The sequence below is a fragment of the Chanodichthys erythropterus genome, chromosome 15 (assembly GCF_024489055.1).
Source record: "Chanodichthys erythropterus isolate Z2021 chromosome 15, ASM2448905v1, whole genome shotgun sequence".
Classification (NCBI taxonomy): domain Eukaryota; kingdom Metazoa; phylum Chordata; class Actinopteri; order Cypriniformes; family Xenocyprididae; genus Chanodichthys; species Chanodichthys erythropterus.
In genome coordinates this window covers 4,887,855-4,900,000 of record NC_090235.1, presented here as the reverse complement: position 1 = coordinate 4,900,000, position 12,146 = coordinate 4,887,855, and the positions used below count along the sequence as shown (strand labels likewise).

General features: G+C 38.7%; 1 protein-coding gene across 3 annotated transcripts in view; it reads left to right on the top strand.

The window, feature by feature from the left end:
• kmt2ba (lysine (K)-specific methyltransferase 2Ba) overlaps nt 1-11,722 on the top strand; it is a 32,109-nt gene extending 20,387 nt beyond the window's left edge. For 2 of the 3 annotated variants that reach the window (XM_067411211.1, XM_067411210.1), the window contains exons 21-37: nt 217-317; nt 402-484; nt 564-698; nt 1,069-1,227; nt 1,324-1,441; nt 1,532-1,610; nt 2,665-2,825; nt 2,977-3,132; nt 3,531-5,982; nt 6,390-6,509; nt 6,591-6,709; nt 6,809-6,937; nt 7,039-7,291; nt 7,409-7,516; nt 8,445-8,528; nt 9,667-9,796; nt 9,929-11,722. In XM_067411211.1, the coding sequence (XP_067267312.1) occupies nt 217-317; nt 402-484; nt 564-698; nt 1,069-1,227; nt 1,324-1,441; nt 1,532-1,610; nt 2,665-2,825; nt 2,977-3,132; nt 3,531-5,982; nt 6,390-6,509; nt 6,591-6,709; nt 6,809-6,937; nt 7,039-7,291; nt 7,409-7,516; nt 8,445-8,528; nt 9,667-9,796; nt 9,929-10,204 (4,663 nt within the window). In that variant the 3' untranslated portion in view covers nt 10,205-11,722. The remainder of the gene's footprint in view (nt 1-216; nt 318-401; nt 485-563; nt 699-1,068; nt 1,228-1,323; nt 1,442-1,531; nt 1,611-2,664; nt 2,826-2,976; nt 3,133-3,530; nt 5,983-6,389; nt 6,510-6,590; nt 6,710-6,808; nt 6,938-7,038; nt 7,292-7,408; nt 7,517-8,444; nt 8,529-9,666; nt 9,797-9,928) is intronic. The other variant, XM_067411212.1, reaches the window with a different exon arrangement.
• The last annotated feature ends 424 nt before the right edge of the window (nt 11,723-12,146 follow it).

Here is a 12,146-nt window from a genome sequence, read left to right as displayed (position 1 = left end):
AATAAATATAACAAAATAAGAAATGCCTTGATTTTTAGTTGTTTTAGCCTATTTTCATGCTTGTTTTGTCTTATTTTAAGTAATGAAGTCATCTTGAGGCCCCTTTGGAAGTTGGTTGAGGCCTCTTGGTTGAGAAGCACTGTGCTGAATACATTCAGGATTATCTGTTTGTGATGTCTTTAATTTGAGGTCCATTTTGCCCCTTTTGTTTCTTAGCGGTATGCTCTCAGAGGCTGTAATTCCCCCAAGCAATGAACACAGTTATGCACAATGGCTCAAACAGCAGGATCCAGAAAAATCGCACTCAAAATCTCAAGGTAAACGCATTGTTTTTATCGTTATTGCTCATGCTCTCGCCTTGTTTGTATCTTGTTTTGTTAATTTATATCCATGAACCACAGATCTGCAGAATGTGAACTCTCAGTCTTTCGTAGATGAAAGACAGTGCTCCCTTTGCCAGCAACTTGGAGATGCCAAACCAAATGTAGGTGAAACCTCAAGCAGTTCTGTGTTCAGAGTTGAGTATTATGTTGGGCTCAATTGATTTTTATTTGTATGTGTAGGATGCTGGTAGGCTGCTGTATATTGGTCAGAATGAATGGGCTCATGTAAACTGCTGCATGTGGTCGGCAGAAGTGGAGGACGCCAAAGGAGCTTTGATGCATGTCCACAGTGCCGTTGCCAGGGGGCGCTTCATGGTAATTATCATCTTATAAAGAATAGTGTCATTAGATAGAAACCAAAAAAAAACAAAATAACATTTTAAGCCCAGGGTTCAGGGTTTCCATAGCCATAAAACATTTTTTTTTTTAATTCTTTAAAAGACGATAATGTATAGTAACATTTTTCAGTAAGTAATGGAAATTCATTATACAATTTTTTAGTTCATATGCCTAGTTATTTATTACATAATACTATATTTTATTCTATTATTTGCTACATATTGTTCTTTGTGAGTCCAGTCTCTATACTGTTTTTTTTTTTAAATTTTTATTTACTTTATTTCTTTATTACTTTAATACTATTTTTATACTTTAAAAATAGTTAAACATACCTTTTTTTTTCCAGCGCTGTGAACGTTGTGGCCAAACAGGGGCAACTGTGGGCTGCTGTCTTACCTCATGTCAGAGTAACTACCACTTCATGTGTGCTCGTGCCAGCAACTGTGTCTTCCAGTGTGATAAGAGAGTCTACTGTTACAAACACCGTGACCTCATAGATAACAAGGTTTGTATGTTTTAAGTAGATGCGTAGCAAAACTGATATTTAATGTTTCACAGTTAATTGAAGTGAGAAGAATGTAACAAGGTTTTCTTTTTGTAGATTGAACAAGGCAATGGGTTTGAAGTTCTCAGAAGGGTCTACGTAGATTTTGATGGAATCAGTCTGCGTAGGAAGTTTCTAACAGGCTTGGAGCCAGAGTCTGTAAATGTGATGATTGGTGAGTAAACGGATATTGTTTTTTGTTTTTTTCATTTGGTGTATAAAAATAAAGGAGAATTCAGCATTTTTTTATGCTGTACCCATGCAGGCTCTTTACACATTCAAAAACTTGGTGTTCTGACGGAGCTTTCTGCAGATTCTGGAAAATTGTATCCAGTTGGTTACCAGTAAGTAATAAAATCACTCAGCTTTTATTTGATCAGTCTTTTCATTTAATGCCAGTGATTATCAGTTATCAAAGCATTAGTCACATAATTCTTTTTATAATAAAATTATTGTCCAAAAATAATAAAGGGCATCTTGTTTTTTCTCCAAAAGCAAGGTTTAACGCAACTTTGATTGTTAAAGGGTTAGTTCACCCAGAAATGAAAATTCTGTCATTTATTACTTGCCCTCATGCCGTTCCACACCCGTAAGACCTTAGTTGATCTTCAGAACACAAATTAAGATATTTTAGTTGAAATTCGATGGCTCCGTAGGGAGCAATGGACACTTCCTCTCTCAAGATCCATAAAGGTACTAAAAACATATTTAAATCAGTTCATGTGAGTACAGTGGTTCAATATTAATATTATAAAGCGACAAGAATATTTTTGGAGCGCCAAAAAAAAAAAAAGATTTATTTAGTGATGGCCGATTTCAAAACACTGCTTCAGGAAGCATCGGGGCACAGATGAATCGGTCTATCGATTCTGCAGTTCGGAGCGCCAAAGTCACGTCATTTCAGCCGTTGGCAGTTTGACGCGCGATCTGAATCATGATTCGACACACTGATTCATTTGTGCTCCGATGCTTCATGAAGCAGTGTTTTGAATCACTAAATAAGTCGTTATTTAGTTTTTCCAAAAATATTCTCGTCGCTTTATAATATTAATATTGAACCACTTTGCTCACATGAACTGATTTAAATATGTTTTTAGTACCTTTATGGATCTTGAGAGAGGAAGTGTCCATTGCTCCCTACGGAGCTATTGGATTTCAACTAAAATATCTTAATTTGTGTTCTGAAGATTAATGAAGGTCTTACGGTTGTGGAACTACATGATGGTAAGTAATAAATGACAGAATTTTCATTTTTGAGTGAACTAACCCTTTAACAATAAACTAGAATGAGCTTTAGATTGTACATTCATCCTCTATGAATTATGAGAATCAATAGTTGTTCCAGCTTGCTGATCTTTTCCCATAGAAATCTGTACTCATAATTTGATGTGGTCTCAGATGTTCTAGATGGTATTGGAGCACTGTTGATCCTCGCAGGCGATGTCGGTACACTTGTAAAGTGACAGAAGTGCGACCTTCAACGCGGTACAAACCACCTATTTCCCTGGTGGACCAGGGAGAAAATCACACAATTGTACACAGCCCAAAAGTTCACAATGGTGTGTATTGAAGTATATATATCTACATGCATATTATTTTTTTAATATTTAAGCATTTAATTTAGAGCCTGTACAGTTTGATTTGTGCCAGCATGGTGTGAAATCTTTGTTCTTTGTGTTAATGGTTCAAAATCATATTTCTGACCTGTAGATGAGGATGGCACAGACAGCGAGTCATTTTCACCTGAGCTTCCTCCCGTCACACCCTCCAAGACCAAACAAGACTCAGGGGTCGCAGGTAAGACTCCTGGGTATCTACACAGCAGGAGACCAGCAGGAGGAATGTCCAGACCATTACCTTCCCCAGGTAAGATTCTTCCATCAGTTTGAAGTTCTGTTCATTTATTAAATAAATCAATTTCTGTCGTCATACACTCACCCTCATGTCACTCCAAACCCATAAAAAATGCATGTGAATCCAATATAAGTTTAAAAATTAGGAGATGAGAAAGTATCATGAATTGACAATGATTTGCAGCATATCCCATTCCCTCTCTTCTGATTAGGAACAGCTTAGAGCTAGAATAAATATAGCATTCCTGTGAAATAAATAATAATAATTTAAAAAAAACTTTATCAACAGAGTAATCAAATATAAATTCACACTGCATAGTCTTCCCTGTATAAATTAAATCCACATTAATCCAACTAAATCTATTAAAGAACAATGAGTGATTTTCTGACTTTTGTTTTTTAACATCTCAGGAAATGCTGTTTCCACATCCCATCACATTTTGACCATCAGTGACCTTGACGAGACACGACGTGCAACGAGGAGACATTCCACACGTAGCCGAAATGCCTCTCCTCCCCCTGTGGTACTTTCGGGCCCGATGGCTCTGCGATCAGGGGGCACGATTCACCCTAGGTCGCTTTCATTCAGCCCCCCTGTCTCACCACTTGGTGCAACCGAGAACCTCATGAGCACCACTTCACCTCGACGAAGAGGGAGGCCTCCTTCATTGTCTCCCTCTAGCAACACCTCAGGACCCTCTCCGCCACAAGCAGCTCTCCGAAGTCCCTCTTCGACCGTACCTTCATCTGTCCGCCACTCCTCAAGACTTCAACAGCCTTTCAAAACCACAATGCATAAAACTGACGAGGGGGTTCAGGAGTTCTTTGCCTTGTCAGAGCCAGAGGAGGCTGCAGGTGCCCCAAGCCACAGAATTCCCACCACATCTGACAGGTCAGATCAAGATCTGCTCTCTGCGCACTTTGATCCGGACACAGATGTGGCGGTGGCCTCAGTGTTGAATGCAAAGCTTGAATTTGATGAGTCTTTGCTCAATGAAAATGTGGCTCTGGATTGTGACCCTCAAGGTAGTGAGGCAGATGTAGAAGAAGGAGCCTGCAAATACATCACTGGCAGGAATGACCTGTCATCTCCTGTGACTTCAGAGATGCAGATGGAAACAGATGATGAAGTTGCTGACCATTATCTAAATTTCTCTCGCACAGTTGTGCTCCGTGAACCTGCCAAAGACTCTACACAGGCAGGTCTTGCTGTCCTTTCTAACTCAGGGTCCATCTCCCAGCTGGATGGAGCTGACAATGACTCTGAGAGCGATACAGGTGAAGCCAACGCAGATGATGATACTCAGGAAGTAGGGAGTAGTTTTTGTAGTCAGGATACTGAGCCATTAAAACACACTGGTCCAAACAAGGGCAGAACCCTTGACGACGGGCAGCTAGTTTGCACACAAACATCAATTGCAAATCCACGTACAGCAGATTCTGTTGATCAGAATGCTCAGCCAGAGACTCAAAACATCGACCAGGTTTGTGAAGAACAAGAAATAGGTACTTTACAAGAGAGCGGAAAATTGCTTGTTGACTCTAGCACTGACATATACAACCAAGAAGAAGCATCCTTCACAGAAGGACTGAAAGCAACAACCCCCATCCTTTACAAAGGCGGTGATCTTGTGACGAGCCAAGAAGTAGTCTTGATGGAAAATGAATCAACAGAGGGCTCGCAAGAAGTGTTCTTGGACCACACCAGTGGAAATTTTATATCCGCTGTTGATGGCAGAGTTTTGGACTTGACAGAAAACGCTGCTGGTCCTGAGGGGGCAAGTGATTCCTCACCAACAAACAAGGATGAATCTGTTTTAAAGAGAGGTTTGTCACCTATTGAGAATTCGGCAGCAGCCATGCCAGTAAGTGGTACTAGAACAATTCGTGTTGTTGCAGCAGCTACACCCACGAAAAGACGTTATGTGACCATACAACCTGGATCCAAACCCAAAACTCTCCAGATGGCAATACCTCCTGCCACCTCTCTGCCACTCTCCATGCCCGTAAGTGTTGTTTCATCTTCTCCCACTATTTCCGTTGCACCGCAAGGAACTCTGCTTGCTCATGCCCCGGTTGTATTAAATGGTTTCGGACCTCTGCCAAAGGAAGCCACAAAGGGTCGTACGATTGCCATACGCATTGCCACTCCAAAACAAGTGACGGAACAGTCTCTGCTCCAGTGTTTGCCCGGTACACCCCCTACACCTCAGGTTCTTCTGGTCAACCGTGCTGGACAGATTCTAGTGAAAAACCCACAGACTAATACCTACCAAATGCCTAGTGCTAATTCCCCCTCGTATACCCAAATCAGCCAGATTGCAAAGATAATCCACAGTAGTAACGTTCTCCAGCGACCTGTCCCTAAGGTCACGGTGATACCAGTGCCGCAGGTTCAGGCAAGTCTCGGCAAAACGACACCAACGCGTATCATATCTTACAGCAGTAGCAATGGAGCAACACCGTCAACCCAGGTTCTTATCAGGAGGATTCCTCAGAGTTATCCTGGAAGCCAATTACACAGTATCAGTCCACCAATAGAAAGAGCTGACTTGATTTCTGAAAGTGGGCAGAAGGAAATGGCCCAGGCGATAATTGACAAAGCAATGGCAAGTCACCGCGAAATGGCAAGTCCCACTGGTGTGAACCCCTCTCCGCTCCACCTTGGTAAACGCCTCTCTCCTGAGTCGAAGGAATCATCAACTGGGATTCGTCTTCGGACTCAACCCAACATCTTGTCCCACTCCAGACCTCAAGTCAAGATCAAGAGAGCGTCTTCATTAACTAATCGAATTGGTGTGAAAAAATGCAGGACTGACTTCTTGGATCAAATGAATCCTTGTTTCCAGGATGACCACAGCAGGTATGGACAAATGTTTAGTCAAATCAGTCAGGATGGTCTAATTGTTGGTCTAGGTTTAGATTATTTTAGAGACCCAGCATATGGGGGATTTACTGTTTTTTTTTTTTTTTTTTTTTTTTTAGCATGCAAACAGTGCATCAGATATTACGCTATCATTTTGTGCAATAAAAAGTTATAGTAAGTGCTGAGAAAAAGTATGATTTTCTATATTTTTGCATATACATGCATTACACTGTATATCATCAGGTCTTCAACCAAAACCTATGAATGCACATAAGTGACTCTTCATGAAGAAAAAAGAATTAAGACCGATAAAAATGTCATTGACCATCCCAACTGGATGTTCTTGTTAATTTATTTCTAATTTCATCGTGTAATAGTAATCATGTTATTTTTCTAATGTTTAGATCAATTCGGGTTAGAATAAAGGCCCCTAGTGTAAAGGATGTGATTGACTTTGATGACCCTGATGTTGGATCTCTTGACCAGCCGAAGAATGATGAATCCAAGGTTGCCGAACAAGAGGGGTCAGTACTGAAAATTAAAAATCACCTTTAGTCATGTTTTACCTCAGAAAATCACAATTTTTTCCCTTTTTTTCTTTTTAGAATTAGTCCAAATAATTTGGAGCCCACTGCGGCGCAGGATAATGACACACGAGACGGTGGTAAATCTCAATGTATGACCTCTAAACATAGTGATTCCTCTGACTGGGCCCCGTATGCAGGTTAATATAGCATTACCTTAGACGCATTTGTTGTAGTTGCTCACACTAATTCGGTGAATAGTTTCTTGAAAAGTTTATTTGCATGTGTATTTGTTTCAGGTTGGAGTTCAGATGAGGACTCTCCATCACCTGGCAAGCAGGATAAATGTGCCAGTCAGTATCAGCCCCACCTGCGTTTCCAAATCACCAGTGAGGATGGTTTTAGCGTAGAAGCCGACAGCATGGATGGTCAGTTTCGAGGAATATTGTTCTAATACCATGAAAAAAGCAATTGGGTTTATTCTGATAATACTTTGCTACATTATAATACATCTACTGTGTTTCTTCAGTGGCGTGGACGGCAGTAATGGATGGTGTCCAGGAGGCACGGATACGCTGTCGGCTGGAGCAGTTGCCCATTAGCAGGGTAAGCGGTGCCAGGGTGCTGGGTGTCCTCCATGATGCTGTGCTCTTCCTGCTGGAGCAGCTGCAAGGTGCTTCACTCTGCCAGAAACACCACTTCCGTTTCCACCAACATGAAGTACCAGAAGAGGTGCTGCCAATCAACCCCAGTGGCTGTGCCCGCGCAGAGGTCTATGTGCGGTAAGTATCAGTAAAGTCTATCTGAACTCAAGTAGCCTTTGTCACATGTGACTGAGTTACTTCATTTGTTCATTTTCAAGGTTGGAAATCAAACACTGCCTTTCTTTTACTCTCTAGAAAATCTACCTTTGATATGTTCAATTTCCTGGCGTCACAACATCGGCAGCTTCCTGAGTCTAGGCCATGTGATGATGAAGAGGATGATGTTATGCTCAAATCCAGCAGGTTAGATGCTCAGCAACATGTGAATAAAATATGTGAGCAGTATCATGTAAATACAATACACCTCCGTTCAAAAGTTTGGGGTCGGTAAGATTTTTTTTAAAGATGTTTTTGAAAAGTCTCTTGCTTACGAAGGCTGCATTTATTTGATCAAAAATACAGTAAAAACAGTAATATTGTGAAATATTATTGCAATATAAAATAACTACTTTCTATTTGAATATATTTGAAAATGTACTATTAATTTGATGGTTGAATTTTCAGCAGCCATTACTCCCACCTCAGTGTCTCATGATCCTTCAAAAATCATCCTAATATGCTGATTTGATGCTCAATTAGTATAATTTTTTTTCCAGGATTCTTAATTAAAAGTTCAAAAGAAAAGCATTTATTAGAAATAGAAATCTTTTGTAACATTCTACAAAATCTCTATATCTCTTTACTTCACCTTCCAGCAATTCTTCTCTTCCTTGCTGAATAAAAGTATTCATTAAATGATTAAAAATTTAAATAATAATAAAAAAAATCTTACATACACAACTTTTGAGTGGTAGTATATCATGGTTTCCAATAAAACATTAATCAGCAATAACTGTTCTCATCATTAAAAATAAGAAATATTTTTTTCAGCATATTAGAATGATTTCTGAAGGATCATGTGACTCTGAAGACTGGAGTAATGATGCAATTCATCTTTGCCATCATAGGAATACATTACATTTTAAATTTCAATAATATTTTAATATTACAGTTTTCCCTGTATTTTTGAGCAAATAAATGTTTTTGTGAGTGCGAGACTTCTTTCAGAAATATTAAATAATCGTACTGACTGAAACTTTTTGAACAGGTAGTGTATATGTGTGGGTGTATATATGCATGTATATATCTCATGAGTATATATATTCATTCTTTTATTTTAACTTTCCTGTAGACGAGCAACAAGTACGGAGTTGCCAGTGGCTATGAGGTTCAGACACTTGGAGAAAACCTCCAAAGAGGCTGTGGGAGTTTACAGGTAATTCCTTCCTGAGTGATGCAGCACAAGAAATAGCTGTGTAAAATCTCTAATAACCAATCCCATGCCAATAAAAGAGATTTGGTCTTTAAAGATGACAATAATGTTAATTTTGTCGGCTATTTTTTAATTCAGTCTTTTTAGTTTTTATCATATTTAGTCAACCTTGTCCTGTTTTTGCTTTGTCAAGTTTTAGTCGACTGAATGTCTTGGCATTTAATTATTTTGCTTAAAATTATAATCGCAACCATTGTTGTCACTTGAGAAATTTACATTTCATCAGAAATGTATTCTGATTCAGATGTTATTGCACTTTCACCTAGAAGCACAAATCAAGAGAATGTTCTAGTTTCCTAATTTTTCTAGTTTCCTAATTTATTTATAGGCTATTTATCATATAAATGAACACTGTCTCTACATTATGAAAACTGGCAAAACCATAAACTTCTCTCTAAAATTAAAACGATGAAATTCCAAATAGTAATTCCAAATGGCATTAAAGTTTTTCTATTAAAACGGCAGCAAAAAAGACTTTTTATTTTCACACAGAGGTTGTGTCAGTGCATTTATTCCGCAACCACAATTGCAAACAATATTGTCGAGATTCATTACAGTTCATCACTAAAAAGGTTTGATTACACAATTTAATAGCAGCAAACAACTTAAGCAGCTTGTGAAAGAACCCAGACTGGCTGAATGATGCTTTCATTTAAGCAGAATAACTCAATGAAGATCGATAAACTCAAGCTTTCTCATTTGTTTGTTATTAGATCATCAGCAATTTATTCTGAGTGTAGAAAGAGCAAGTGTGCTTGGTTGCCAGATTGAGAAGATTAAGTAAAACAACGAGTAGAAAATGTATCCTTTTTAAGTAGAAAACTCTGATTGGGGAATTTAAAATCTTGACATCTGGCAGCTGTAAACATAAAATTTTGCTGCCTCTTTTTTTTTTTTCGACAAAAATTGAGATTTAAATAAGGTTTTTGTTTTTTCTTCATTTTAGTCATTTTTTCATCAACGATATTGCATGTTTAATGACGTTGAAAGGTTGTTGATGAATGTTTTTTTGTCATAGATTTTGTGTTAAACGAAATTAACACTAGATAAAAAGTAATCATTTTCTTTGTTTCCATGAAAGATCTGCTATACATGGTCGAGGTCTTTTCTGCAAGAGGAACATCGAGGCTGGGGAGATGGTGATCGAGTATGCTGGCAATGTCATTCGCTCAGTTCTCACAGACAAAAGGGAGAAATACTATGACAGCAAGGTAAATCTGATTTCTCCCAGTAGGATGCACTTTTCTTAAAATCAGTTTATCCTTTTGCAGTTTTCATCAGGCTTATCTTATATAATAGTTTTTTTCCTCTTCTGTCTATTTCCTTCCTCTGTCTCCTCAAAGGGCATCGGCTGCTACATGTTTCGCATTGACGACTTTGATGTGGTAGACGCCACCATGCATGGAAACGCGGCACGGTTTATCAATCACTCCTGTGACCCTAACTGTTACTCGAGAGTAATCAATGTGGAGAACCAGAAGCACATCGTTATTTTTGCCCTGCGGAAGATTTACCGCGGAGAGGAGCTCACCTACGACTACAAGTTCCCAATTGAAGATGCAAACAACAAATTGCACTGTAATTGCGGGGCCCGGCGCTGCCGACGCTTCCTGAACTAAGGTCGTTGTGGTTTACTCTGGCACATGGGTGGGAAAAGGAGGGTTGTGGGTGGCTATTTTTGAAGGAAGACACTCATTACAGGTGCTTAAGGGTACGGAGATGAAGGAAATACCATATTGATATTGATTGGCCAGGTGTGTAATGTTTTTAGACCACCAGCACATCTTGATTGGTTATCTCGTATGAGCTATATCTCCTACCCCAAAATTCGACAACCTGGAAAGTCCTGGACTGGAAAAAGGAAGATGATTGCTTTGATTTAACAATTAACCTCAAACAAATACCCTTTACTTAAATACTTCACCTGTCCTTATGCTACTTTTTCCCAGCATGCCTTTCAAATTTTGCCACTGGTGACTGGTAATGCAGTAGATCTAGTCTGGAAGGATCTTTAAGCTGTCAGAACTAATGTACAGAGGTTTTCATAGTGGAAGATACCCTAAAGTTTGAAAGGGTGTGATTATTTTTGCTACTGAATCAGAGGAGTTCCTGTGATGGGTCGTCCTCAACAGCACCTTAATAATCTTTGCTCTTTTTTTTTCCCCCAAAAAATGTTAGCATTGTATATATTCTCCTTAACCGATGTACAATCTTGCCACACAATGTAGTTTGTAAACATTTGCATTTGTATATTTCAGTGTTTTTACATGGGTGCAAATGAATGCCTCACTTAGAACACGCTTATTTTTAAAAAAAAAAAAAAAAAAAAATGAAACAAAACAAATTCCCTTGACTGCAACATTAATTTAAGTTAGAGTACCTTTGCTCTGAATGCATATACAGACAGTTTTGCAGCATTCTGGGTCGTGTATACATTACCTTTCTTCATAAGACTTCACCCAAAGCCCAATTTTTGATAAATTAGTTTTAAGTACCCACTGTTTTTATGTGCTTTTATATCTCAAGGCCAGTCTGTTGGGGGTTTGTTGTAATATTATCTATATTAGGATTACTTGTGCAGTGTTAAACGTTCAAAAAAAATCACATCCTGATCATAACATGCACAAGTATTAATGGAAAATACGAAACCATACTTATGAATGGCGGGTTTAGCTTGAAACAGCCGACTTGCTTCTAATAGCCATGTGTTTCTTTCGATACCTTCGCTCATGCAGCACGTTTAGGCCAACTCTCGTCTCCATTTCAGTCAACTACCTCAGTAGCTCAGTAAACCAGTGACAGCTAGTGAAGTTACAGTGCAAACAATAGTAAAAATTATGCTGGGATAATCCCGCACTAGCTTTGATTTTATGCAACGTGACTGTAGGGGTTGTTTGTTTCATTTGTTTGTTTTCCAGTGAATTCCTGGATCCCTCTTCCCTTGTGCTTTTGTACAGAATTGAAGTGTGCTTATTAAAAATGAAGACTGAGGCTTGATTCCATCACTGAACGTGATCCAACTCAAAGTGAAACTTTGTGCATAGTTGTATACAAGAATTTCTAAATCTGTTAAATTTTTCTACGCACTTTTTTTTTTTTATTTATGATGTTCTGTACGTAATAAAGATACAAAGATATTTGAACAAAGTACATTCTTTAATTTTTTTTCTTCTAAATATTTGAAGTTGACATGAAAATTCAATTGATCTGGTTTACTTTATTACAGCATGTTACTCCAGAGAAAAAAATGCCCCTTTTACAAGATGTAATATAAGTCTCTTGTATCTGTGAAGTTTCAGCTCAAAATACCCCACAGATCATTTATTATAGCTTGTTAAATTTGCCCCTATTTGGGTGTGAGCAAAAACACGCTGTCTTGTGTGTGTCCCTTTAAATGTAAATGAGCTGCTGCTCCCGCCCCTTTTCCAGAAGAGGGCAGCGCTTTAACAGCTTATGCTTTTAGTTGCTCAACAACAACAAAGCTGGAGAATCTCACGCAGCCAAAATTGATAATTGTCTTACATTGTTCAAACCGGAGAGTCGGATTCTGATGGAGAGACT